The sequence below is a fragment of the Pomacea canaliculata genome, linkage group LG10 (genome assembly GCF_003073045.1).
Source record: "Pomacea canaliculata isolate SZHN2017 linkage group LG10, ASM307304v1, whole genome shotgun sequence".
Taxonomy (NCBI): Eukaryota; Metazoa; Mollusca; class Gastropoda; order Architaenioglossa; family Ampullariidae; genus Pomacea; species Pomacea canaliculata.
Window position 1 is genome coordinate 11,262,541 of NC_037599.1, and position 26,575 is coordinate 11,289,115.

The 26,575-nt window shown below is 42.7% G+C and overlaps 2 protein-coding genes across 2 annotated transcripts; both read right to left on the minus strand.

The window, feature by feature from the left end:
- LOC112573951 (protein sidekick-1-like) lies at positions 1-17,738 on the minus strand. The gene is made up of 18 exons (XM_025254670.1): positions 17,352-17,738; positions 16,474-16,568; positions 15,831-16,032; positions 15,423-15,520; positions 14,905-15,109; positions 13,975-14,111; positions 13,130-13,307; positions 12,787-12,944; positions 12,449-12,602; positions 11,642-11,911; positions 10,956-11,282; positions 9,919-10,188; positions 9,480-9,824; positions 8,807-9,028; positions 8,198-8,314; positions 7,207-7,509; positions 953-1,252; positions 1-833 (listed from the first exon to the last, which is right to left on the minus strand). The coding sequence occupies exons 1-18, from the start codon at positions 17,410-17,412 to the stop codon at positions 511-513; spliced, it is 3,765 nt and encodes a 1,254-aa protein (XP_025110455.1). The 5' UTR covers positions 17,413-17,738; the 3' UTR covers positions 1-510.
- A 1,024-nt stretch (positions 17,739-18,762) lies between these two features.
- LOC112573952 (adipocyte enhancer-binding protein 1-like) lies at positions 18,763-25,344 on the minus strand. Its single transcript, XM_025254671.1, has 4 exons — positions 25,240-25,344; positions 22,314-23,122; positions 20,265-20,384; positions 18,763-19,837 (listed from the first exon to the last, which is right to left on the minus strand). Exons 2-4 carry the CDS (start codon positions 23,114-23,116, stop codon positions 19,228-19,230), a joined length of 1,533 nt encoding a protein of 510 aa, XP_025110456.1. The 5' UTR covers positions 23,117-23,122; positions 25,240-25,344; the 3' UTR covers positions 18,763-19,227.
- Positions 25,345-26,575: the final 1,231 nt, after the last annotated feature.

The following is a 26,575-nucleotide window of genomic DNA, read 5'->3' on the forward strand; positions in this document are numbered from 1 at the left end:
TTCTTCAAATAATAAGATTTTTATTGTACTATTCAGAATATATTCAACAAAAAGAACATATCAGGAGATTGCATTGACTACTGGTCTGCCTGGCCACAAAGCCGTCAATGGACAAGTGGATTGCCATAGAGACGGTGTGGCGAAGCTTTTGAAGAGTAGCGGAGAAGTCATTAGAGGTGATATATGATGTATTGGAGGTGATGTATGATACTGCCTGGTGTAAATATCACACTGCCAGACAGCACAGCCATGGATCCCCTCTATTACTTGATTAAATCGCTAACAGAAGACACCTGGCGGTGGCCTCGACTACAGTCCCAAGGTTGGCCAAGAAATAACTCGACTAACTTGGCTAATAATTAGCTTACTTGTGGTCTTGACGATGAATCGATAGCAAATTAACCATTCAAGGTGTGAAAGCTAGGTAATTAAAAACACTCTGGGGATAGGCAGATTTACTACCGACTCTGGGACAACGGGCCAAACAGTATGTGCATGTCCTGTCGTCTGCTACTGTCTCGGCAAGTCTACGAACATGGGTGCACTCCTCGGCCCGGAGGCTGTAACTCCCGTTGCTGCCACCTGGAACATGTACCGCTCTCCGGGCCGTAAATTGGGAATGACGACAAATTTGGCAGACCCATATATGGGAATTTGGTACATGGTGGACGTCAGCTGATTGGCTGAGTCGACTGTGGCAAAGGTCACGGAATAGCCGGTGATGGCGCTGGAGCCCGGAAGTGGCGAAGGAGAAGGCGTGTCCCTCCAGTCCAGCTGTGCGGCGCTGCTGTTCACAGCCCTTGCTCGGAGGAGCTGCGGTCTGCCAGGCATCCCTGAAATATACGATATTGTGTTACTAGCTTATCTAAATGAATCTAAATCACTAATCATCCATGTGTGTCTGAACTTTTAAAAACACTAGCATGCTCTGTACTGCTTTAACTGAGCTCACCTGGCGTGGCCTGGGAATCGAATTCGAGGTATCCCGACTTGAGAAGTTGGCCTTGATGACCTTTGACCTCCACCCGTACACTGTACCTCTCCCCAGCCTCCAGATTGCGCACTGTGAGAGAACGTGTGAGAGGCGACATCTGGTGAGCCAGCATGGTGAAGTTGGCCACATTCCGCAGCTCTGCCGTGATGACGCTGACCTCTGGCTGCAGCTTGCTGGGAACATCCCACGCGACCTTTACTGAGTCTGTGGCGACCTCCTCGGTGTAGACCCTCAGTGGCGCCGCGTCGTCGGCGGAATCTGAAGCAAGAAGCATTTGAAGGATTTGAAAAAAATGATTTGTGACACACCCGTCCTCTCATGATCATGCATAATTTTTATTTTCCCTTCAAGTCTTGCCTGTCTAACACTGCCTTTGCCTCTTCATCCCCCCACCACCTACATTCTGTATGCTAGACTCATCATCGTTATTCAGTGCGCAGATGTATGGGAGGATGTCTCTATTTCCCGTTGACTGCTTCAGACGTAGCCATGAAGACCACCAGCTGCCTCACGAGTCTCCTGCGATGTCCATCCGTCAGCCCGTGATGTGCGATTCTCGCTTTCTTTTATTTATTTCATCAGGGTCGGAGTGGGGAGGGATACATAAATAGTATAGGATTCTAGTCGGTTGCTATCCCAACCCTAAATAGACATATTTCCTATGCCTTACTTTCTTATGATAGTAATTTTTGTAGCTTTTCTTCACAATTCAGTAAAAAGACTGTGCTCACTAAAATTATATCAGTACAGTGTTTGAAGATTCCCAGAGGAAGGACAGAACTCAATCCGTATTCACTGCAGCACTCACTCACTCCCTTTCTGAGAACTAATGATAAATACATAGAATTTCTCTTATAGTTACCGTGGATTTCCTATACATAGCAGGGTTAAACACTCTTTTCGATTTACACTTCCAGAACTTTGTTTTAGAAACATTTTCTGACCCTCAGGCTCTTTTCGCAGATATTTGAATTCTCCTGCAAACAACTTTCAGTTCGTCGGAAAGCAAACCAGTCGCCATTTCTGGACCACCACCTGGGAGGGGCAACGTCTCGATAGAAGACATTAGAAAACTGAGGTGAAAGGGTCTGGTAGACTGATCACACTAATCAAAGGTTGTTGGTCCTCAGAAGACGACAAATAAACAATAAACGACAAAGTCACAGTCACTGCTCAACAGGAAAGCTATAAACGCGGGACCTTGTGCATCTCTTCGTGACATTTCTGAATTTCAGAATTTTTGACAGTGTCCTTATTTGTTCAAACCAGCAACATCTGAGTTGTTTAAACGCTGCTTTGTTTACACAAAACAGTTAAAAACTCATTATTCAAACGCTTATCAATGATGTATCTCCATGATACTGAAAACAACTCACTGCCTTTCAAACATGACGTAAGCAATTTCAACATGCCTTCCGGTTCTGCAGACATCGCATAATTATATTTTTGGCTAGCTAAAAGAAAACTTTTTTGCAGTAAAGAAAATCACAAAAACTGGAATTGAAATGGAAATGATATAGGATACCAATTTTCTTTAAACTTGGATTCTAAGGTAACATAATTTTGAAGAGTTTTTATTTGAATACTTTTTTTTTACATTTGCTGGTTTGATTCTGACTAAAAGTAGAAGAATATAATGAGAAAAGTCTGAGCTAGATAGGCCTCTGGGAAATAGTAAAGTAGCTAACAACTAAGATTTATGGGAAACCGTGATTAGGGCAATAAGACTCCATCGAACTTTAAAAAGAAAATAAATAAACTGATGTTAAGAAAAAAAAATAGGACCAGGGGCACAGCATGTGTCCAGGCCTCATTTGGATGGTTAGGGTGAAGTTGTTAATGTTATGTTTTTGCGATATTTTAGTTCGCGGAAAATCATCGAACCAACAGTTATCGATGACCAATATATTCTCGCCTGCAAACCTGTCTACACCGATGTTATAATTAGAGAGACAATAAGCTTCATGTATGTATGTTTATAACAAGAAATGACAGCAGCTTCCAGTCTGGTCTTTAAGGATCTCCTGTGTGTTTGTCTGAAGTTAAATTTTCATCAGTTGTAGACAAGATGGGATTTATTCTTACACATGTTTTCATACCTCTGCTCGTTGGGAACGGGAGAGGAAATGATGCAAGACCCCAAGCACCTCTGGATGAAATCGTGTTGGCGAGGGTTGTTTACAAACTTCCCCCACAAACAACTAGCGACTTACTGACTAAGCAGAAACTGGTTCAGCGGACCCAGGCTACCTATGAAGACTATTTCGTGAGACATACGAATCCATCAGCATGGGGATTGTCAGGGACACGCCATCTGTCGGCACTGACCCGCGAAACGGAGCTGGAGCAGGATGGTGGCGAGGAATACGTTTTCGCACGTAAGTGTCATCAGTCAAGGTGTGTGACGTCACACGCGCTGCTTTATCAGTCCCCGACCTTGTTTGGTGCCCTCAGTAATGGAGGAGACAATCACCGTGCGACAGTTCTTCTAAATCAACGTGGATAGGTTCACCGAGACTAAGGCACTCACACAGGAAATCGAAGTATTCATGTTCGACTCTTAGCCCATCCGCACCTTCTTTTTTTGTTTTTGTTTTTTTGTTTGTTTTTTTTTTTATTTGAGCTTTTGGTTCCTGAAAGTTTTGTCGCGAATATTGGAGTTCGTCCTGATCTGTTATGCTATGCTGATATTACATTTTTAACTTTCATAACGACTTCAGATTGTCTCTTGATAATCATGGTGTTCTGCTTACTACGAACTCCCCAAGTTCAGCTCCATTTATTATCGTTGGTCAGCGCAAAGATTGTCCCCAGCTCTGGTTGTGATGTTGATCTACAAAAGTATATTATTATCATTATTCAATTAATTAACTTTAAGAAATAAAATTTGTATAGATCAAACCTCGTGGAGAAGAGCTTAATGGGCAAAGAAAGATTTCAAAAGCGAGCCAACAGTTAAAAATCTTTACATAATTTTAGAAAACCCACAAGCGATAGCAAACTAATAAAGATACACTGAAAAAAATGCAGTGAAATATTTGTCATGTGCATTTTGATTAAAGAAAATCCGTTTAACAAATTACGATATTATGTGAAAGATATGACATGTAAGATATTACAAACTAATGCAGTTCCCGATTCATTTCCTTGAGTCTCGCCACAACTGATCCCTAAGAGCGATGGCTAAAGAAAAGCAGGGAGGAAGAGGAGATGGACCCGCCCTCAATAGCTGGCTGAGAAAGTGCACTCTCTGAAACCTAACTCCTCAAACGAAAAATGGAGAAATACATTTAGTTTTTTTTGTCCTTATCTTCCTGATGCTAAAAGAAACTTTTTTTCGCTGTTCGATTAGCTTAATGTCTGTGAACTTAAACTGGTTCATACCAAAGAACAAACCATCTTCACCCCAATAATGTTTACATGTGAGAATGAATTTCCACATGTGTTAATAATTGTAAATTGGATGACTGTTGATTAGAAAACTTGAACGAAGTGATTGCAGATCCACAACCTGACTAATAACCAAAGATACCAATTTGTAGAAACCAAGTCTCGGGGTTATGCAGTTCTGAGTAAATCAGTTTTATGGTCTACATGTCTTCGAAGACTTCTTCCTGATTCCATGGTCTCTGTGTGTTTAATGACCAGTTATCGTGACAAGTCTAGACAGAGTAATTAATAACTTCTCTCTTCTATAAAAAGTTACCATCGTCGAAAGGAAATAAAAATTATTTATTTTATGTGTATATATCTCAGGCCCATTTTTTTTTGCATCTCATACAATATTAAATAAACATACAATGAACGTTTGCTGAAGAGCAAGGCAGGATTACATTATATATAATGTAAATATATTCATCTCCAATCTAGTTCCAAGTGCTCCGCGAAGCCGCCTGGAGACAGACTGTAGAGTCTGCTAAAGTTACTTCCGGTAGCAGGGAAATGGATATCCATATAACAATGCAGCCGTAGGCAAAACTTTTAATAGACTTTCATTTTATAAATACAGAAGAAGAAGAAACTTTCTCTTGTATGTGGCGAAGTGATCCATTGAACACCCAGCCCGAGAAACAAGTACCCAATCTTCAGGACGTGTGTAACGAGAAAAAAATTAAATTGAAAACAAAACCAACCGACATTATTACATCTACCGGAAATATAACCGGTGACCACGGTGTTTCTAATTTCCAAGTTTTCTGGCACAATATTATGTTTCATAAGCGTTCTGGGGCGTTGTGACCAGAGAGGTTACCTGAACATTAACCTTTCTTTGATTGCTGTCGGTTATCGTTCTGTAATTTCGTTCCTGACATCGTACCCGGAGACCCCAGGCCTGTTTCATCGATTCGACAGAGAGGGTTTGGGGGAAAAATAAATACCCCTCGAGACCGAAGTAAACTAGGAAAGGAATAGCAGCACCGGTTGACACTTTCGCTAATGGAATTAATGTCGCCCTTGCGCGTTCATTTTGAGCGCCGCTAACCTCCCTACGTGGCCACCACGCACCGCAGCGCCACACAGCGACAAGGTCCCTGCGGAGGACGTAAACAACAACAGCAACAACAAAACAGGACGTATTTAATAGTGCGTTGTTGACAAACACAGACGATAGATATCTAGTGGCATTGGGACGAAAGATTTCATTTAAATATACAATTATTTATATTCAAGACTGACCTGGCTATAATAGTAAAGGGGATTAGCTGATCTCCAATTTCTAGTTTGTCGTGCATAAACAAATAAGTCTTTTTCTACTTAGGAAATACAAGTCCCCAAGCACAGACTTTCGGAGTAAGAGGTCAGAATGGGGAAACCATGTTTGAACATAGTTTTCACCTCATCGAGTACAGAAGCTTGGAGAGAGAAAAATGTTCATTAATCTTTTGCACTTACTCAATATTATGATCAGGGAATGATTATATGTGGCTCTTGTAACTCAGGTCAAACTGCATCTTGTGTACCGTAATAAGTGCACCTATCATAGATAATATCCACCCAAGTCGGGTGGGCACATGCTAAGCAGTTTGCAAAAGAGAAGTTATGAGCTCGGCATGAAATCCAGCTGCTCCTGTTGTGTACATAGAGGATGACGATACTGGAAGTCATGTAGTCCAGGAAAATAAAGAACATTGGCTTAGATTGGGGTAATTGTGTCTGGTAATGAACTAAACGCAGTTATTTGGAAAACAAAGAAAACACGCCAGTGGATCTTTAAATGCATGCTGGCAATAAAGATGATTATGTAAAGAACGATAACATTCATCACACCTCGGTGTGCCTCTGCATATTTAAAAACAGTCCATTTACAAATTACGTGTTTTTAACTCATGGATTTGATATAACATGTTTTTTACAGCTTTTAAACTGAAAAATTATAATTAATTAATAAAACGCTTAACTAACATAAAACTGAAATAAACAGGTGAGCACTGAGCTCACTTTTGAGAAAATGGCTCTAGAAAAAAAGTGGTTGAGGCCATCAGTCTTTGTCCTCTTACTGACAACGGTGTGATTAGTGAAGTGTTAAAATATCTCAAAAAAAGAGGTTTATCTGACACAAATCCCAAAATACTATATCCTCAGAACAAAAATTTGGAAGTATCGAGGGTGAGTCTACAGCTAGCATAAAGAAAACAAAACTAAGAGATTAAGTAATAATCTAAAAATTCTCTTAAGTAAATCGATACTGACTCGAGAGGAGGTTTCTTAAATATTATTAAATAAATGAAAAGGAACAGTTTTAGGACAAATTAATTTATCCCAATGTTTCTTTTTGTATCGCCCTACAACAGCAAATCGTCAATTTTTTCTATTAATATAACAATATTACCTAAACCTCATGGTAAATTTGCTTGAAAGATAGATAGATAATCTAAAAATATGCTCTTGCATTTTGTTTTTAGCATGTGGTTAACCGCTGTTCCTTCACCCGTTCTCTCGATACTGGCAATGCAAATATTGAACAGAACTGTCTTTCTGTTATTGGAAAACTAAATCAACAAATAATACCTTGTTTAACCAGACATTTATCTACTACCAACGGTTATGAAACTTTAGATAAAGCCAAGAAAAAATTCTCTGTGGAGTAGGTGACTGCAACATAGTGATGAAAAATAAAGATGATGGAGATTTATTATCAAGAAAGAGCAGAGCAGAGAAAGAGGGAGAATCCTCAGAATGATGGAGGAGTCGATATTTAATGAAATACGAACCCGTTGATTCATCCGCCGTCGTCAGCAAAGTCGCCGCCTGAGCTATCGTGGCGCCTCTGGAATCAAGGGCATACAACTCTGCGATGTAGCGTGTGCGGGGGGTAAGTCTGCTTAAAGACAAAGTTCTCGACTCTGCCGCCATTTCTTGCCGCAACAGGGTTCTGTTCTGTGGGTCCTTAATAATCAGAAGAAACCCTTTGAGGTCGTCTGTCGAGGCCCCGGACAGTCGCCAGTCTAGAAGCGCAGCCTTGCTCTCAACTCCCTTGGCGGCGATGGTGAGTCGCAGGCCCCGTGGCGAGCCTTCTGCAAGTTCAAATTAAGGTTTTCTTGGTATAAACTGGTGTTGCCAGCAGCCTACATTCCATGATGAATGTGTCTGTATCACTAAAAAGTTTGTGAAAGGATTCGAGCATTCCGTGAAAGCAGTTTCAATCTGGATTTTGCAACCAACCTCAGTCTGAGTTTTAACAACAGTAGTGGTATTTCTCAACCACACTACTCCATTATTTAGAAGAATATCTGTGTGTATGTGTGTGTGTGTGGTGAGAGAGATTGATTTATGCTTGTTACTTTGAAATTTAGCCAATAATCGAACCGGAGATTAAGATGTTTCGTGGGTTTGACCACTCTCAGAGACCGGATATTAAATGCCAAACACACACAAACATTGCCCATCACTTGCTTTCATTTTGATAGCTGGATGTATTAGGTTCAGGATTAGGTGGTACCTTTGTTATTCTCGTGTTGCCTTCGGACCAAGACTATGACTAGCAAATGAAGGAGGAACACGGCAGGCCGACCTAACTTACCTCCACGCGACAGTTAAAAAGACGAGACCACGCGGAGACTTGGAATTTTTGGCCCATAATTTGTTCAGGTCTCAAATTTTGATTTTGTGTCTGTTCATTAGGAGTTAGGTATCGTTTGAGTAGGAAGAAGGAAGCATTAAAAAAATCTGCTTGAAAGTTTTCAATGATTCCGAGGAACTTACCTCTACCATCCTCATCATCTGCTCCAGGCTCACGTGGTGTGTTAACCTGCATCACGGACTGACCCAACACTTCTCCTAGGGCATCAAACGCCCGTAACTGAACGTAGTACAGAGAGCCTTGAGTGAAAGAAAGAGAGAGGCAGAGATATAAAGCATCCGACTCTGGACCGTCATTATAACTCCTTGCAAAATAGAAAGAAACATTCTATTTAATCAACTCAATGTCAAACATAAAGGTGGTCAGTTTGAATGACCTTTGCCTGTTTCCAAGCTCCACCAGCTAACCCTCCGAACCAGCAGCAATGGCTGTCTGATTTAAAGTATTAAAAAGGCGGTGGACACAAAGGATTTCTTTAAACTTTTCTCATGCCCTTGTCTAGACGCAATCAATCTCTTGCATTTAATTGCTTTTACGGCCTCTCTGCTAGACACTCATAGATTTTCTTTTAATAACAAATAAGTTTCGTCTTCTGCGTAGATTATCACATCATGACTAAAATAAATAATTCTGAAAGAATTCGCTGTCAGAATATGCGTTATTTCATAAAGAACATATGTAACATGTAAGTGAGATGAGCAAGTCCATTTTGTCAGTGTTCGGTACTTAACCTGGTGTAAGGCTCTGCAACTCCATAGTCCGCATCGCCGGCTCCATGGACTGCGTCAGCAATGTCAGGTTTGACCTGGCTTTGACCCTAAATTCCAGTGCTTGAACGTAGGCTGGGTTGATGCCCTCGATGGTCCATTCCAGAGACGCAGTCGTTGGCGTCACTGACGTCAGAGTCAATGGCAGTCGGGCCCTGTACCGGTCCACTTCTTCCTGCACTGGTGCTGTACATTAATGAGGTAAATACAGATCAATGTCATTAGTATGTTTTGTACATTATTTTTTCAGACTTTTGCTTATTATTTTAAGTGGATAAATAATTAGAGATCTTTATGTGATGTTTACATTAATGACGAGCCCTGTTGGTGTACAATGTCCACAAGGAACAAAAAGACTTTAGTCATTGCTATTCATCTTTTGATATTCAAAGAATCAGGCAATACTAGCATCTACAAGTGTGTTACATGAAAAGCCCACATTTAATCTTAATAATAAGTAGAATAATTTATTGCATCTCTTCCTCCTTTGCGCGTATGAGCGTGTGTGAGAGATGGAGGTGGACGTTGTGTGTTCCTTTCTCACTTATTGTTTTTGCAGATTCAGTCCTTTTTTTCTAGATGATAAATGCATGAACTTTTTGATACACATTGATGACGAGATAAACACCGTACTCACCCTGTGGCGGTTGTGTGGTCCTGTCTGTATCAGCGGCTAGGGTTTTCATGACTATCCTATCCCGCGCCAGCATCTCTTCGCGTCCTTCTCTGTTTCTTTCAAACATCCGGAGCTCAGCGATGTAGTCAGTTCCTGGCTGAAGCGTGTGCAGGTTGAATGATCTCGTCTGCCCCGGAAGCGATTGAGAAAGCAGAGTTCGTCCGTCTTTGTCCTTGATGTCCATGTGGAGTCGTGTGGTGGCAAGCGGACTGACTCCATTGATGCTCCACGCTAACGTGAGGGTCGTGGACTTCACGTCCTCGATGTTCAGCTTCAAGGATGGGCCACCTGGCGGGGCCTGACTGTCTGAAAAATATACATCAAAATGACTTAGACCTAAGCAACCTACGACTAAGTTGTTTAAAAGCCCCATCACAGGCAAAATGTCGAGTCCACTCACCTTGCAGAAGGTTGACTCGAGTGGATGCTTCGATGTTGCCGTACTGTGAGGAAGCCCTGCAGGTGAGCATTGTGGACGAACGGATATTGGCGATATACAGCTGGTTACTGCCCTGGGCCGGCACCCCAATGGGCTCCCCGTTGTCGAACCACATGACATCTGGCACCGGGTAGCCATCTGCTACACAGGTGATTCTAACCGGCTCGCCCTTGGTGACGTTGATACTCCTGGGCAGAGGATGTGTGAAGGACGGAGGGATAGGTTGATTGACTGCCAAAAAAAGAACACCTGTAGGAGAGCTTCATATCCGCCATAGTTTTATCTCGCGATGGAAAGAAAGCGTCGTTAACCAACATTCTTACCCAACAAATATTGAGGAACTTTTACTGAAGTCTGGCAATACTTTTTGTCGGTCTCAAACAAGTAATTTATTTGTATATAGTCTTTTCGTTTATATTCGTGCGGTTAAGTGCTCGACTGACATGAAACTGTCACATACTGTCATGATAAGGACAAACACTTTCAAACATCTACACGTCGCGCGTTTGAATTATTGCAATGTTTACACCACAAAAGCTTTATAGTCCCAAAATAATCTACAATGTCTTGTTATGCATTTAAGAAATGTTTCAAATGAATAAAATGTAACAAAATCTGGTATTAAACGAGGCAAGAGACTACAATGAAAATTTTTTTATTGGTCCCAGTGTGGATTTATAGTTATTCGAATCATGTATTTCTTGACTATTGTTAGATGTTACTTGCTCTATGATTCTCTATGAGAAACAAAGAGGTAAATACGGGTAAAGGTCGTTATCTGACCCTTTTTAAGTCGTTGGGGAGTGACGTGTTAATGCTTATTTTCTTCGTGGGGAAGTGAAGACGATGTCCTTCTCCAGAGCTATGTCTGTCTCCAGTGCCAGTGACCTGACCGCTCGGCTATCCGTTTTCCCTAGAAAAGGGCTTTTTGTAATGTTTTATCTCTATTCTATTTATTAGTCACGACAGGAGGACGGAAATCGAATTAGTTTAATTACCTGAATCTTGTTTCACGTCGGATTCTGCGATGCGGAAGATCAAAGAATCTGTCGTGGGTCCTTGCCCGAAGCCATTGAATGCCGCCACCATAATGTTGTAGCGCATTCCCGGGAGAAGCTCTTTGACCTCCACCGACGTCCTGTTGAAGACGACGAGCTGATTCCGTCGTCTGTTGGCCGAAGCCACCCCGTCGATGTGTTCCTCCACGTACACGATGTATCCCAGAGGCAGTGGCGCTGCGCCGCCACCCTGAGGGTACGTCCACTTGACGTTGATGCTGTTAGACGCTGTGGCATCCACCTCCACGTCCCGAGGGGCCTTTAGGTCTGTTGATAGAGAACTGGTATCACGGCCTGAATTTCGAAAGCTGTATTTTTGTTGTATTCGGATTGAAGATGGAAGGAAGATGTTGTTATTATTATTATTGTTGTTATAGCGCTTTACTTAACGGGTCTGTATCTTTGTATTAGTATTTTTACAGCTCTTTTTGCTGTTTAGTAGGATTTTTTTTTTGTCTGGGATGGGGAAAGTTTGTGTCTTGGGAGAAAAGCTTAATAAGCCATCATCACCACCACCAGAACTACAACCACCTCCACTGTCATCGTCATCTACTTTTTCATCATCTTTAATCGTCTTCTCAATGGAACAATCGAACAGCAGACCACCCACAGCATAGGAGACTCACCATAAGGAGGGGTAGTGACGTGGGTCACAGACTGCTTCACTTTGCCACCAAGCTTGGCATGGAACTTGAAGAAGTAACTTTTCCCGGGGTCAAGACCACCAACCACTGTGTAGGAAGAATTGGGGGACATGTCCAGGCGCTTCCAGGATGGTTCTGAGGCTTCGGTGTAGAACATTTTGGCGTTGGTCAGCGCCCCAGAGCCCACGTGATTAAGGGTCAGCAGCACAGAATTTTCACTCAGTGCTCGTCCATTCAGGCTGAGATCTGGAGCTGTCAACCGTGAAAAGGCGTCTACAGAGTTTCAGGTTCAAGCAAGTGTTAAAGGAATGTCAGTCATGATTGTTGCTGTCAACAAAGTAAAAGCATCTTAATAATGTCAGACTTAAAACAGGGCTTTTAATGTTAACAAAATGTCTTTTACCTGTCAAAAGTTAAATTTGATGTTGTCTATTTAAAAAAGTAGCCTACACAACAATGTCTGCAGCCGTCCTCGCACACAAAGGGTTTTCAAAATGTCAGGCTCCCAAACAAGGTTGAATGGTCACTCCGCAAATTTTCTCCGCACTAACATAATAGCCACTTATGGAAGTCACTTATCTGCCTTCCGCTGGAGCACATGATCATAAACCTACATCTGAGCGCCATTTGGATGAAGTCTGAGAGGATGTCTCTGCCACATGAGCTTTAAGGTCAACTAGTATGGCTGTGCAAAAAGAGTTTGTGTACATCCATCAACTCTGTGTGTGTGTGTTGGTGTAGATTTGTGTGCAAGAACGAGAACGAGAGAGGGGATAGAGAGGCACACACGGAATGTTTTATGCAGGTAGATGATGGGTTTGGACGCCTGGCCGCTTGTTTTCTTTGTCGTTGCCGTCACACTGACGGAGTAGCGGGTCTTGGGCGTCAGTCCTGTTATCCTCGCCTTCCATCTGTTGCTGTGGGCTTCTTCTACCCGTACTGTCTGACAGCAGAACCAAACCAGGTTTGTTTGTATGTAAACTTGCATACTATTCTGTAATCATGATCGCACGCATACAGGTAAAAAATGGCGATAATTCTCACATTAAAAGACAATATAGACAAAACAATAGCAAGGAGGATTCCATAGAAGACAGTAGTTCTCGAAATCCTAGATTAAAAACTACCTTCGGTTTAGGTTGTTGTTTGCCGCTGGTCACCGGAGTGTATGATACGTTATAACCGAGCACTTTCCCAGAAACACTTTGGTCAGAAGGGTCCCACGTCACTTCCGCAGCATCGTCCGTCAGACGCTTGATTTGGACATTGAGTGGTGGACTGGGCACTGCGATGACCAGATAACAGTGCAGCTTTTTATCTCCCTTCCATCAGGAAGCATAAAAAGTCATTTAATATATATACTTCTCCTAACATTTCTGTCTCATACAAGCAATTTAAAAATATAACTTGCTTCGGGATCATTATGGTCTTGAATTGTTCTTCACAAAACAGTCACAAAGAATCACTCACCGAAGCGAGGCGTCCTCACAGTCACTTTTGGTGACCTTTCCCCCAGCATGGCTGACTGTGACAGCTGTAGGCGAGCTGCCAGCTGTATTGTGTAGACGGTGTCTGTAGTCAGGTCTCTAAGAGTGTACGTCTCTTCTTTACCCTGTTCTCGGGTAGGTGCTATCTCCAGCACCTCTTCCTGGGAATGTTACATGCAGGAAGTATATAAAACGATGAATGAATTATCTAACACAAACTTTAAAGTCTTTTCTAACAGATGAACTAGCTAAAACTCTTCTTTGTGAATTTTAACTTTGCTGTGGTTACAGAAATACATGCAGTAAAGAAACGAAGGGCATTATATTATCCAAATATAAAAGTACAGCTCGAAATGCATAGTTTCAAACAAACATGTGTCTGGAGGTGTATCTAGGGATTAGCCAGGGTTTCATAATCATCAAGGTGGTTTCACACATGTCCATCAGCTGCTAACAATCCACTTGGACGTCCTCTCTCCTGTCCTCACGATTGTGACAGACTTCAGCCTTGTACCGGGAGCCCCGTGACGTGCGTGAGGTCCCAAACCACATTTCATCATTTCTCTCCAGCGACAAAGTTAATAACCTAATTTAACCCCTCGTGTTTCCAGACAAAAAATTCAAAAAAAAAAAAAAAAAATCTGCAGAAAAGGAAGCACAGCAGGGATACAACAAGGACAACTCAGAAATTTTTGCGAACGTTCAATGCGTGCAAACATGTCAGGACTACTCACATTATCAGTAGTCTCATCCCAAACACCACAATCTCTCTCTTGTATTCTCTTTCTTAACGTGCTAGCCGACCCCGCGATATTTGCATGCTCTAACCTTGCCAGTGTCGCCGTCCACCACAAACAGGGTGTAGCCTGTGACGTCAATGCCCTGACCTGATGGCCTCTCCCAGCTGACAGCGATCTCGTTAGGCGACACAGCCCTGGCCACGATGGACGGAGGAGGTGGTGAGCCTGCAGAAGGGATCATGAGTAAATTCACTCATTTAATTTACTCCAACCATGGTTTTAATTGAGGTACGTTAGTATCCATATGGTTTTTTATGCAAAGGGAACATCACAGAGGAAGGACTGTTAGCGCAATGTCACAAAGTTCTTTATTTATCTCCTCGTCTTTATTTTCTCAGCTAACATTATGCATCTATCTCAACCTAAATCCCTGAAAACAAATGATTTTCAAATTTTTCTTTTAAGTAAAAGCCGATATTTTTTACCTAACATACGATGCCATTGCGGCTCAGATTAGTGGTAGACTAGAAATCGAACACCAACAATGCAATCACAGCTCGCACACAAAATAAGTCTTCAAAATACCTTTAAAAAGTTCGTTATGTGGACATTTTTTCTTTTCAGTTTTGCTGTTTTGTTTTTATTCTCATATTGGAGAATCTGATCTTGCAGGAGTACGAGAAGGGCATCAACCCAGAGAAAGATTATTGTGTCGGTACTCGTTTTTATTGCAAATAAATAAAGGAATAAGCTCTGGCTCTGATAAAAGACTTTAAGCAGATATTCAACACATGAAAAAGAGACTGTAGTTTTTAGAATTTCTTAATCGAGAGAATTCGGATTACGAAAGGTATAAGTGTAATGTTTCTTAATCATTTTATTTTTGTTTAAGAATTTTTGACGCTATATTACTGTCTTAATACAAATATTGTTGGTGTTGTTGTGTAGTCTTAAGGCAGCTGCAAAGAACGCATGCAACTTTGTGTTTTAAGGAAAGAAAGCGTATTTTTGTTCTCACCCACAACTTTTAGAACGGACTCAGCCTCGTCGCCACCACGCGCCCGACAAAAATATCGGCCCTCGTCACTGCTACGGACATCCTTGATGACCAGCGTGTTGACGGGGTCGTCTGCAAGATTGCTCTGCCTGAACGAGAACTTGTTGTTGTTGGCGATGTTTTGTCTGGAGCTGTCTCGCCTGTAGTCGGACTGGTAACTCCATGTCTGTGGTCGCATCCGAGGAAAAAATAAAACAGTAAATGTTATTGGTCAGTACGGACTGTCCATCTCACAGACAAATTTCTCTGCTACGTTTAATGAGAGGCAGCTTTTTGCCTTAGACGATTTCAAAGCAAGAAAGAAAGTTTAATATTGTTCTATTTGTTTTTTAGATGAATAGCTGTTCACTGTCTGGCGTTCAAAACTACACAAGAGCTGCACTATTTAACTCCCTAGTAGTCCACCTAATGCATTAACAAATTAATTACTTAGAACAACTTTTAAAAAAAATATTTGTAAAACATAGATAATAACTGACCGCAATGTCATTCGGGCTGGGGAGCTTACACCTGATCTGCACCTCACTGCCTTGCAAGGCCAACACCTCCTTTGGGACGAGGGGAACCGCGTTCTTGTCTGGAAAGGAAAGGTGGCATCGACATTAATTCCCTGTCCTCTCCACCATCTTACTTTGCTGATGGGAGAAAAGCTTGACAGAAATTCCAACGTTAGTGATAACCAAGTTCTCGATCTTAAATTTCTCTTTGCCCTACCCTGACCTCCACAGTCCCTAGACATTTTAGTTTGTAAAGATTTTGTGTTCTCTGGCCTCCACTTCGATTGACCAGCGACGTTCTAGCTCTGTACATTTAGTCTGAGGATGTTGTCATAGCAACTACGGACAAAGAAGACTTCTTGTCAAGACTTAAAAAAGCTCTACACCTACCAAGCACAATGAGTGTGACGTCATTTCCTGTAACGGGGTTTGTGTTGACCTGACACGAGTACCGCCCGCTGTCCTCTTTCTTGACATCAGAAATGCGGAGGCTCCAGTCTGTCACGTGATGCCTGTCCATACTGAACCGTGTATCGCCCACAATACGATTCCGGTCAAACATGACAAGTTTGCGTTCTTTACTCCACAGAACCTGGGTTAAAAGGTCATAATACTGCCTTGTCATTCTTTATCAATGATATAGCAATGACAATGACAAGGACCACCTTTGTTAATCCCCTTGTGTAATTATATCCGGAAAGTGGGATCAGATACAAAAATATAAAAAAAACTAGTGCTGGTTACACATGTAAAGATGAGGAGAAAATAAGGATGAAGTTGCACATCATAGAAAACTTTAACAGCAACATTTTGTTTACATCGACCATATTAAAAAAATACACGTACGTCATATCACACACACACACAGATAGTAGTATTCATTTATTATTTCTAAATCAAAAGTGACATATTATGATTGTCGTTCAGATAGTTGCAGCAGAAAGAAGTAAGCCCTGATGCTAATAACAACACGCCCACAATTTACAACACAACATTTTGGGGAGACGTACTAAGGGAGAGAACTTGCCTATACCTTATAGCCATCAAGCCCTTGGATCGTGCATGGCAAGACGGCGTTATCTCCCTGCACTGCGACCACTTGCGATATTTCGGTGTTAATCCGAGGGGCTGAAAATCGTCAAAAACAGGAAAAAATAATGTTTTTGTTTAAGAAAGCAAAAATGTAAACAGTGGTAAAACTATTATCATTATTCTTTAAAATCTGCAAAGGGTCTCTCAACCAGCGTGACTAAACTGTTTCTCCTGGTGGTTGTTAACGAATGTACCCAGGAAACGTTTCCTGTAGCGGGTGTGGGCTGCAGAATTATTAATTGTCTTTTCGTCTCTTATTTAATTGCCAGTAAGTTTATCAGTCGAACCGTCGAACATTTGTGGAAACTTGTCAGAACAGGAGACTCACATTTAAGGATAGGAGCTGTCGAGCAAAGTATTCTTTGTTTTAAAACAAGTGTATGATGGAATAAAGTTTTTTTACGAGCAACTAGCGAAATGTTGCTTACTGTAACTAGTTGCGATTGAACTACGACTTGTTTTCAAGTCCGTCATCGTTTGTCCAGTAGCACATAGCATTTACATACAAGATATCTGAAGTCGTTTTTGCTGAAAAAAAGGACGAATCATTGCCTGAGATTTGTGTTAAGTCTGTAAAGATGAGAACTATTGCGTCGATACCGTTTCAAATTTTGTTGGAAATTTTTCAAAAATTATTATTATTTCGCACACTCTAACGGCTAGGTCTGAACTACAACTTATTTGAAACAAAATTACTGCGTTTTGAAGCGTTTGATTTCAATGAAAATTCAAGGAAAGCGATGTATCAGTTCCATCCGTTGCAGCTGGATATATTTCAGAAACACGTCATGCAAAATCAAAAGACTTATTCACACTTACTCTGTGAAAGTGCTGCAGTGAGCAAACTACACACAACCAATATGGCACTTGATAGCGACATTGTCGGAACTTTGATGTTTGTTGGTTGCCGGTCAACACCGCGCTCACTGGGTCCCGTGCATTGGCTTCCTTGACAGCAGACGAGCTGACTGGCCCCATTCTAGAGACTTCGGTGGGCACTGCTTCAGTGGTTCCATCTTATGACTACAGCCTAGGACCTACACTCATTGTGACCATGAGGGAGTAATAGGTAGTCTTGTAAACACACTAAAAAGAATAATTGTTTAAAACTTCTTCCATTTGTTTGGGAAGTGAAAGCAGCTACGAGTTCGATGAAGATTTTAACATCGGTGCCTGCGCTGAACTTATTCCCTGGATGCTTTCAGAGGTCATCCATCCCAACCTGTCATACCTATTGTCAATGGACTCTCCCTCTTTTTTCTTACAATTATTTGGCTCCGACTCCTTGACTCAGGGAGGCGATATAGAGAGATGCTTATCGGGGTAAGATGATGCTTCCGTAAAACTAACGGTGCTGCGAGCCCGGCATGCTAAAAATAGCATCATACGCATTTGCTGAGAGGAATATAGATGTGGTGGGGCAAGAATGTGGTGTGCTCCAGCGCTGGCGATGTTGTCGCTGTATCACCATGACTCACTTCGCCACAAACCGCAGTCAGGGAGAGCAGCAAAAGCATCCACGGTGAAATATCTTCTCCCCGTTAATACTGTTTACTTTTGCTTGTTTTTTACCCCTTGGTTATGTCGGCGCCAGACGGAGTGCTTGACAGGCTGTCCTGTGTTTTGTTACCTCAAACTTTTCTTGCCAGTGTGTGTGTGAGAGAGAGAACTTCCGATTAAAAAAATAATTATACTCTGAAAGGTTGTGTTTACAGTCTTACGAGCTTAAGCCTTTTTTTTAAACTACTTTAAACTTAGTGTTTTTAAAGATCCTCTGCGTTCTTAAATACACAGACGCGCCTGCACGCCTATTCATTAAGTTCCATAGATGGTCAGGTTAGTTATTTAACACTAGAAAAAATAAAACTCCGTCTAGAAAATTATGTTTATGTTTTATGGCTTTTAAAGTCGTTGGGACATTCCTTTAATGGTATGAAGTATTGTCTGCATGATTGTATGAGTAGCTTGTAAATGTGAATAGTTTGTCTTTTGTTTGTTTGTTTGTTTGTTTTTGTCTGTTTTGTTGTTTTGTTTTGTTTTTTGTTTTTGTTTTTTTTTAGGGTGGGGGTCTTGTTATACTTGGTTACTTTAAATGAGCTGAAAGCCTATTCAATAAACCTTGTTCGCTCGTTTACGCACACGTGTAGACAGACGCACTCACACACACACACACACTCGTGCAAAAGAGAGAGAAATAGAAGCATTGGCAAACCTCAAAAGTCAGACTGTCTTGCAACGGGACAGTAAAAATGTTTTTATTTTTTTTCTAAGAAACAGATTCACAAACACAGGAAACCACTGATAAATATTCTCCGCAGCTAGAATTTCTAACTCTCCCACTCTGAACAGTTTAAATGTTTATGTTTAGAATATCCAACTAATGTCTTTCGGTACCTGTGTCTTTGTTGGACCGGGTCTTAGTGCGCCTGCAAATACATTAGGTCTGTCCCAAATGTGTTTACCTGCACGTGCATGTTTGGTGATAACTTTGTGTGCCAGTACGTATGTAGAAGCGTGTAGTGTGTGCACTTCATTGATAAGAGTCGGTGCGTGTGTGTCCGTGTGAGAGTTCTAGCGTTTCTGTGTGCTCCGATATTTTGTGTGCGTGCGTGTTATGTGTGTGTGTGTGCGTGTGTGTGTGTGTGTGTGTGTGTGTGTGCACATGCGTGCGTGCATGTATGAGGCCAGCGAGTGATCACATCAACGGAACCGTTTTGATAGCAGCAGAGAAGGGCGACTTGGCCAGCCATTCTTTAGTGGCGACTTGCCGAGACCTCCTCTCAGAGCTGGGGCAGAGGAACTGCGGGAATGTTAGCACCACCTCCTTCTCCTCCTCCTCCTTTTCCTCCCCCTCCATGACTTGAGGAGGAGGCGGAGGTTTCTCGCTTTCCTGTTCTTCAACGCGAGTGTCTACGTTGGGGACAGTAGGCCGCTGAGAATCCTCGACCTTCTGAAAGATGGAGCTTTTCTGTTTAGCTGGCGGCAAAAGAGAAAGTGCTTTGCTCCCAACCCTGGAAGTATTGGTGGGGAAGCTTTGCAGACCACCGGGTGCCACGGTCTCGGAGATGTCTAGAAGTGGCATCTCAACTTCAGGCTCGTCGCTGGAGATGCTGACTTCATCCACCCAACAGCGCGGATGGTGGATGATGGAGGTGGTGGAGATGCTAAGGCTGCCTGCGGATTTGGAACTGGACGGTGAGGAGGGCGGTATAGGTTGGGATTTGACTTCTGGTGGTGGAAGCTTAGGTGAAGCTCGTTTTTTCTGGTTTGCTGATGTCACTTTTGGGGGGCGAACTTGCTCGGGGCTGCAACATCAGATAGGAAACAGATTCAGCACCGTCGTTGTCACCGTCTTTGAAAGACTACAGTCACAAGCAATCTAACAAATATAACGGATGAAAAACAACTTTCTAAACACAAATCGACTCCTCACTATTTAACTCATGAAATCAAACATAATATACTTAATATTTTTTTATACAGAAGTCAGCAGCATCCTACCCGTGGCATGATTATCGACACAAAGCTCGGCGGCACACGTGTACGGATTCCACATCGGAATGTCTTCATCGGCGCTCGCAAATTTAAACGATCTCGAAAAAAAATGACACCCAGCGACATCGGCGGACATACGAGTTTACCTTGGTAATTAACCTTCGAATGACACATTCGACAAGTGAACACCCCAGTGACACAAAAGACACGCGAGACACGTTGTGTCCATTGACTCGCCTTTGAACCACCGCAGGAACGGTCTGTTTCGGTGACTTTTTCTTTGCCGAGCCACGAAGCTGCATCGTAGACACCTTTTCTTGAACCTTCCCTGACCGAGTGACCTTCCCAGGTACGGTTCTAAAACAGAGGACACTTTTAATGGACGACGTTTTCATCAGTGAAAACCTATCGCAACTTGTGCCTTCGGTGAGTTAATCCGAAAATCTCGGTCGACCATTATCTTCTCAATGAAGACGAGTCTGTTACAGATGTCAGAAGACTAGAGTGGTGAGGAAGACAAATAACACGTCAATGTTTAGTAATTAGTTGACAGAGGTTGATCGAAAGAAGCGGACGATTGAAAAAGTATATCACGAGTATACATTTTCATTCACGGACTTTAAATTAGTTAATGTCATAAATTGAGCGAGGAATTACTGAAGCGTGGATCTTGTTTTGCTGCATGTATTGCTTTGAATGTTTTTTTTTAATAAACATTCCTTAAAACATAATCAAATCGAAGAAAGGAGAAAGAAAAGTAAATGAACTAGGGTTCTGACTGTTATATAAACAGCAAAACATGTTAGCAGCGAGGTAGAAACGGGAGAGGGTGCCAGTCCATTTTTGGTATACTCTGTTTGAAGTGGGTGAATATTTATTTATTTATTTATTTTTGTGCTCGATATCTTTTCTGTATGCCTTATTTTGCATTTCCTAACCAAACCCTGACGTGAAACTCTTTCCCCGAGTGAATTGTTCTTCTTTTCTTTCCTTTCGCGTTTCCGTGAGTCTGATGAAAAAGTCCATTAGCCTCACCTCACGTTTTTTTCAATTCAAATTTTACAAATTAATAATCTTTGTGCTCCTAAGAGTCTTGCTGTTGAGCTTGTCGTCTTTAGCTGTTGTTTCGTGACTTATCATATACTTTTATTTTTTTATCTTATCCTCTTTTCTGTTCTTTTAATCTAATGATTCCCTAACACAAAACCTGCCGACTAAACAGATTGCTTCACTGCCGATCTGAACACAAAGGACAAATTTAGCAACAGAGAAACATTCCACTCAGCAGGGATTCCGTGGAGGAGAAGGCATCCAGCAGGAAACGCAAGGCCGCAGATTAATGCTGACGTCTTGTCACAACTAGCAACTAAGGGCCGGTCAGACATGCCGCCATGCAGACTATACCAGATCTCTTGGCTGTGAGCCATCGTCTCTGTGACAAACAAACGCAAGTCTCGGTGGTGGTTGGTGGGGTTGGTGGTGTTGGTGGTGGTGGTTGGTGGTTAGTGGGGGTAGTGGGGATCTGCCCTTGAGGTCAATGTTGTCAGGGTTGGCAGAAGTAACAGAGGAAGTTGATCAAGAGGGATTCGAAAGCCGATATGTCCGTGCATGCGTGCATGAGTGCGCGCGCACTAGAGAGAGGAATGTTTCAATCACGGACGTGTATAGGTGGACTGCTATCTGTTTGCCGAGACCAACGCTTAGCCTCTTGTGAAGTTCTCCGTTGTTAGTCTCGGCGAGCCTTTACAATAAATATACTAAACCGGAAGCTTTGTACACACCTGCTCGTTTTAGTAGTTAACTGGGGAAAAAAAAATCATCTGACAGCAGTCAAGTAATACAAGTTCGTGGTTTCAACAGTGGGCCGAGCATGAAGGTTCAAGCATTCCTGTCGTTTTCTATCAACAACAATACGTCGCTATCTATGCTTGCTATCATTGACCATAACAATCAGGATGTTTGTATTGAAATGGAAATGCAGCATGTTGCCAGGGTCTCCTCGCTTTCACAATATCAGGTGACGAACATGAAATACAATTGATAATGAGAAGGTGTCAACTATTTTGCACCCAGAACACACATATAGAAAGAGAAAGACATCTGTATCATAGCCAATACATGACTGCACCGAGAAAGGATATGCTGAAACAAGTTGGTCTTTAATGCCATTTTGAAATTTGGGACAAAAATAGATTTAAAAAAAACTTAGAAGCACTATTTTAATTCAGCCGCTAAGCAATTAAGTAAGAAGAAAGAAGTAATCAGTGATAGTGAGGCGATCAGTACCTGTCTGCCGAAGACTTGGTCTTGTCTTCCAGATTTTCGTCGACCGACACATTGTCGGATATTCTTCCTTCTGACGTTGCCTCTTGTGTTCCCATATCGTCCTTGTTGTCGATGTATGACCCCATCTCCGACATCCCCTCCTCGCGTGTTTTTTTGACCTTTTCTGGCTCGTCAAGTAGTGGTGGGAGTGGTGCTGGTGGTGGTGTTTCTTCTCGCTCTTCCTGCGTCGGCGTGACGTCCTCCCGTGTAACCATCGGGACGAACTTGATGAAGCCAGTGCCCTGCCGAGCCCTTGGCTGTTGACCCCCGGCGTCTCTGTCCACGGAGGTCGATGACGTCACAAGGCGATACTCGCAGTTACTTTGCATCAGCGCCTGCTGGATGGACGGATGAATTTCCGTGGTACCGCGCAGGTGGTTGAACCTGCTGACGGATTCGGAACGAGGTCGAGTGCGGATAGAGCTGAGGACCAGGGGTGTGGTGCGGTACAGCACGCTTCCGTCCCGGGTGGGCCCGTTGGTCGGAGGGCGTGACGTCACGGGGCACGAGGGATACCCGCTGACCGTCACGGGCCGCCGGCGACGTGTATCGTCACTGAGTGGGCCAGGCCCCCTCCTATCCTGGACAGGGGAGCTCTCTACTGCTGTCTGGAAGCGGCACCGTCCGTAGTCTCGCAGACTCTCGCTCTCCTCGCGGACAGACGTCATCCAGTCCGCGACTTTTGACCTTTGCAGTCGAACTTCGCGCGAACGCTGCCGAGCTTCCGCGACCCCATGCTCCATTGGGTAGTCATCCAGGGTCATCTTGCGCTGTGTAAGACAGAAAGAAGACAGCAATGATTTACTGAATATCTGAGCACGAAAAAGTCTATCAGAAAGCTAGGCCACGAGTCTGTGAAGACTTGGTAGATAAGATCGTCATTTGACAGAATATGCCAAAGCTTAGTGCTGACGCTCATTTGACTCCTGACAGATTACACCGCGTCTCAGACACTTCCGAGTGTTCAGAGTTCAAACACTTGGAAGGGCTGTAGCTAAATAACCGTTACCATTTGTAACTATACATTTGTCAGCTGTAGCCAAAACCTTTATCAAGTGTAATTTTATCGGCCTTAGCTTTCACGCCATTATCACCTTTAGCTAACACCATCTAACAACAACAATAAAGAACTTTTCTCAGCAACTTTCTCAGTTACGTTTATAACAGCAGGGTGTCTGACTTTCCTGTGCATCGTATCCATCAACTGCTTAATTCAAATACCTGGTTCTCGCTCCCAGTCAGTTCGAAATCTTCCGTAACGATTGATCCAGGGTGCGAGATGAATAAAACATCAGGAGAGAGCTACCTTGGGTGACCACGCACATCCAAGCACCACGCACACTGGGTGTTGACATCACCACCCCGTCTGCTATCAACCTAACGAGTTACAATCAATATGACATTTGAATTCTAAAACCGTTTTCTAACGCTTGGCATCATAAACCAGGCGGCGTGATCAAACGGAATAACGAATCATAAAATTCATGGACTCCTCGTCTCGTAACATTCCACTCTCTGCACAAAGATTTTTATGGATGGCGGGCAAGAGTTTCGAGCAATTAGCAGACACTACGAGACTCCACTGTCAACTCGACCCTCGGTATGTGATCTCGCCCCAACGAGATTGCAGCATCTTATCAGCTGCTTAGTCAGCTCAACCAGTACCCAGGGTAGTAAAGGGAGCAATAAAGCGACAGGTTGTGTTGAAAACTGTCACAAGCAAAGCCAAGTATATCGCAAACTGCAAGAGGTTGTTGCACAGAGACAAGAGAGAAATCTTCAAAAAGAAAAAGAAGAATAGAAGACACTGTGTACAACCGAGGGAGGTAGTTGAAAGTCTCGAGCTCTGCTAGGCAACGATGATTTCAGTGAGCAAAGACTCGGTCTGGCCAGGTATGGGGTCGTGGTGTGAAGACGGTGCGACGGGGGCACCTGCAAACCGCGTAATATTACTTTACAGATTTGTTTTATTCTTACTAGACATAGAGTAGTATCGAAGCGACTGTACACAAGTTCCGAGAGATACTAGACTGTCATATAAGACGTGTTATGCTCAAAAGCGGATTTGAACTCAGAGCCACTCAATAACCAGGAATAAAAAATAATAATAATAATAATAATAACGTGTCGGGGTGCTATGGCGGTCGCTGTGCATGTTCCTCAGAAAAATAATCCCGCTGTCACTGCTGTCTTGTGTTTCCAGTTGATCGATGAACAAGCACAAACACCTTTGTAAGGACACGTGAATAGCCAGGTGTGGCTTTATAATCCGTCACTAAGATAGGTGGGTGTAGATAGAGGAAGAACACCACCAACATTCTGTTTACCTGTACAGGCATGAAATTCTCGTACGCCTGGCTTGGTTATACCAAAACAATAACAACTGAGATTTTTGCTATTTTAAGAACAAATTCAAATATTCTGCGATGATGCATTCGACGACTGTGAAAAATTAATTGTGTTGGATTTGTTGATTTGAAGAGTCGTTATCTAGTGCCTGTTATAAATTTGATCCTCTCTACAAAGCCTGCACGATCTGTATAAAATTTCAGCAGTCACATAAAACATGCATAGTCTTATCAATCACATTTTTTTATGGAATACTGGTTGGTGGTTATAATTGACCAAGCTTACTTACAGTTCGTCGACCGTCCGGCACATGCTCAACAAACTGCGAAGACCCAAGTAACGCACAGTGGTTCTACCTTCCAGGACTGACTTCACACCTGTCAGTATTTACCTGTTATGTGGACGGTGTGCGACGATATGGGCTCACCGTGAAAAAGATAGTAACTAACGAAACTCGCATAGCGGTGTGCCTCGAATACAACAGGTTAGGGTCTTTCTTTATTATCTAATCCATCAGAATGTGGACATAGCGTGTTACCTTTCGAGGTGAACTGAAAACTGCGCTCAAAGAAAAGACCACCACCACTACCAACACCACCACTACCACCACCGCCACCAGCACCCATCCATCCACTGGCCTCCCGCTCCCCTAACCCCGTTAGCTAGCTACCCTTACATGGTTTTCGTGTCCTGGCGGTCTGACACACTGGTGGTCTGGCGTATAGACTTCCACGCTACAGTGAACACCCGTTGGCTTGGGTCACGGCTGAGTGTATATATATATACTTTTTTCAAGATAACACTTTATTTATCCCAGTGAGACAGTCCAAACAATAGCGCGCCACCTGCTGCGGTGTCCCTGTCCGTCCCACCGGGTGGCGGACGAACCTAAAGCTTGTGCTACCATAGCAACCAACTGACAATGCTAATTATTTACTAGCAGGCACGTGTAAGTCGTGGATCCTACCGGTCTTGTTTAGCTGTCTTCACTCACTGAACCTTGCCGAATGCGTCGTCACACACGCAAATAGCAGGATTGTGTATGTTGCTGGCTGGTCAAAGCACGGATAGATAATCAGTTTTATAGACTTTAGAACTTTTTATTTTAATTAAGCTGTCTCTATGTCAGAAAATAATGTTTAACCCATACTCTCCCATCTGAGCAATTTCTTGTATCTAAATGGCATTGGAGTCATTTTGGGGAGAAAAAAGTTTCTTAATATGCTTCTTTACGAAAGCTTTAGAAACATGTGCAACTGTCCCCTGGTCACATGACTTGCCTATTGTACGAGACTTAGTGCTGGTCGCTGATCGGGCATTGAGGTGTGTCGGTGTACGTTGACACCTGGAGGGCACAGCTCCCACCGGCTTAGGTGTGTAACCGCTACCTCCCGACGCTGAAGTGTCTGTATTACTGCGATAGCTGGCTCTCTAGTTAGGACCTTTCTCAGCAAGTCACAGTAAATAAGTCAAAGTCACTTTGCCCTTGGACTGGGGTGCAGTCCGAAAAGTGAACGTCAAAAGCTTTCTTTCAGATGAAGTGGACATTAGAGGACACCAAACATTTATTCCAGAAACGGTTTACTAAAGATTTATGATAACTGTCAGAGACAACTATGATAAATGCCAGCTTGACACTAAAGAAATTAAGACGGCAACTAATTGACTAACTCTCTCTCACACATATTTTTGTCAACAGTTTGCCTCCACCTAGTCGCGGTTAATTTGTTCTTTTTAATCCATTAGAAACGCATTTTTCTACCAGGCGTTGAAATCCATTTCTTACACAGTCATTGGAACGAATAATTTCTCGTGTAGTTGTAGCATTGAGCTTCGTCTTGCTTGAGTTGGCGTAATGCCACTTGGCACCTCTC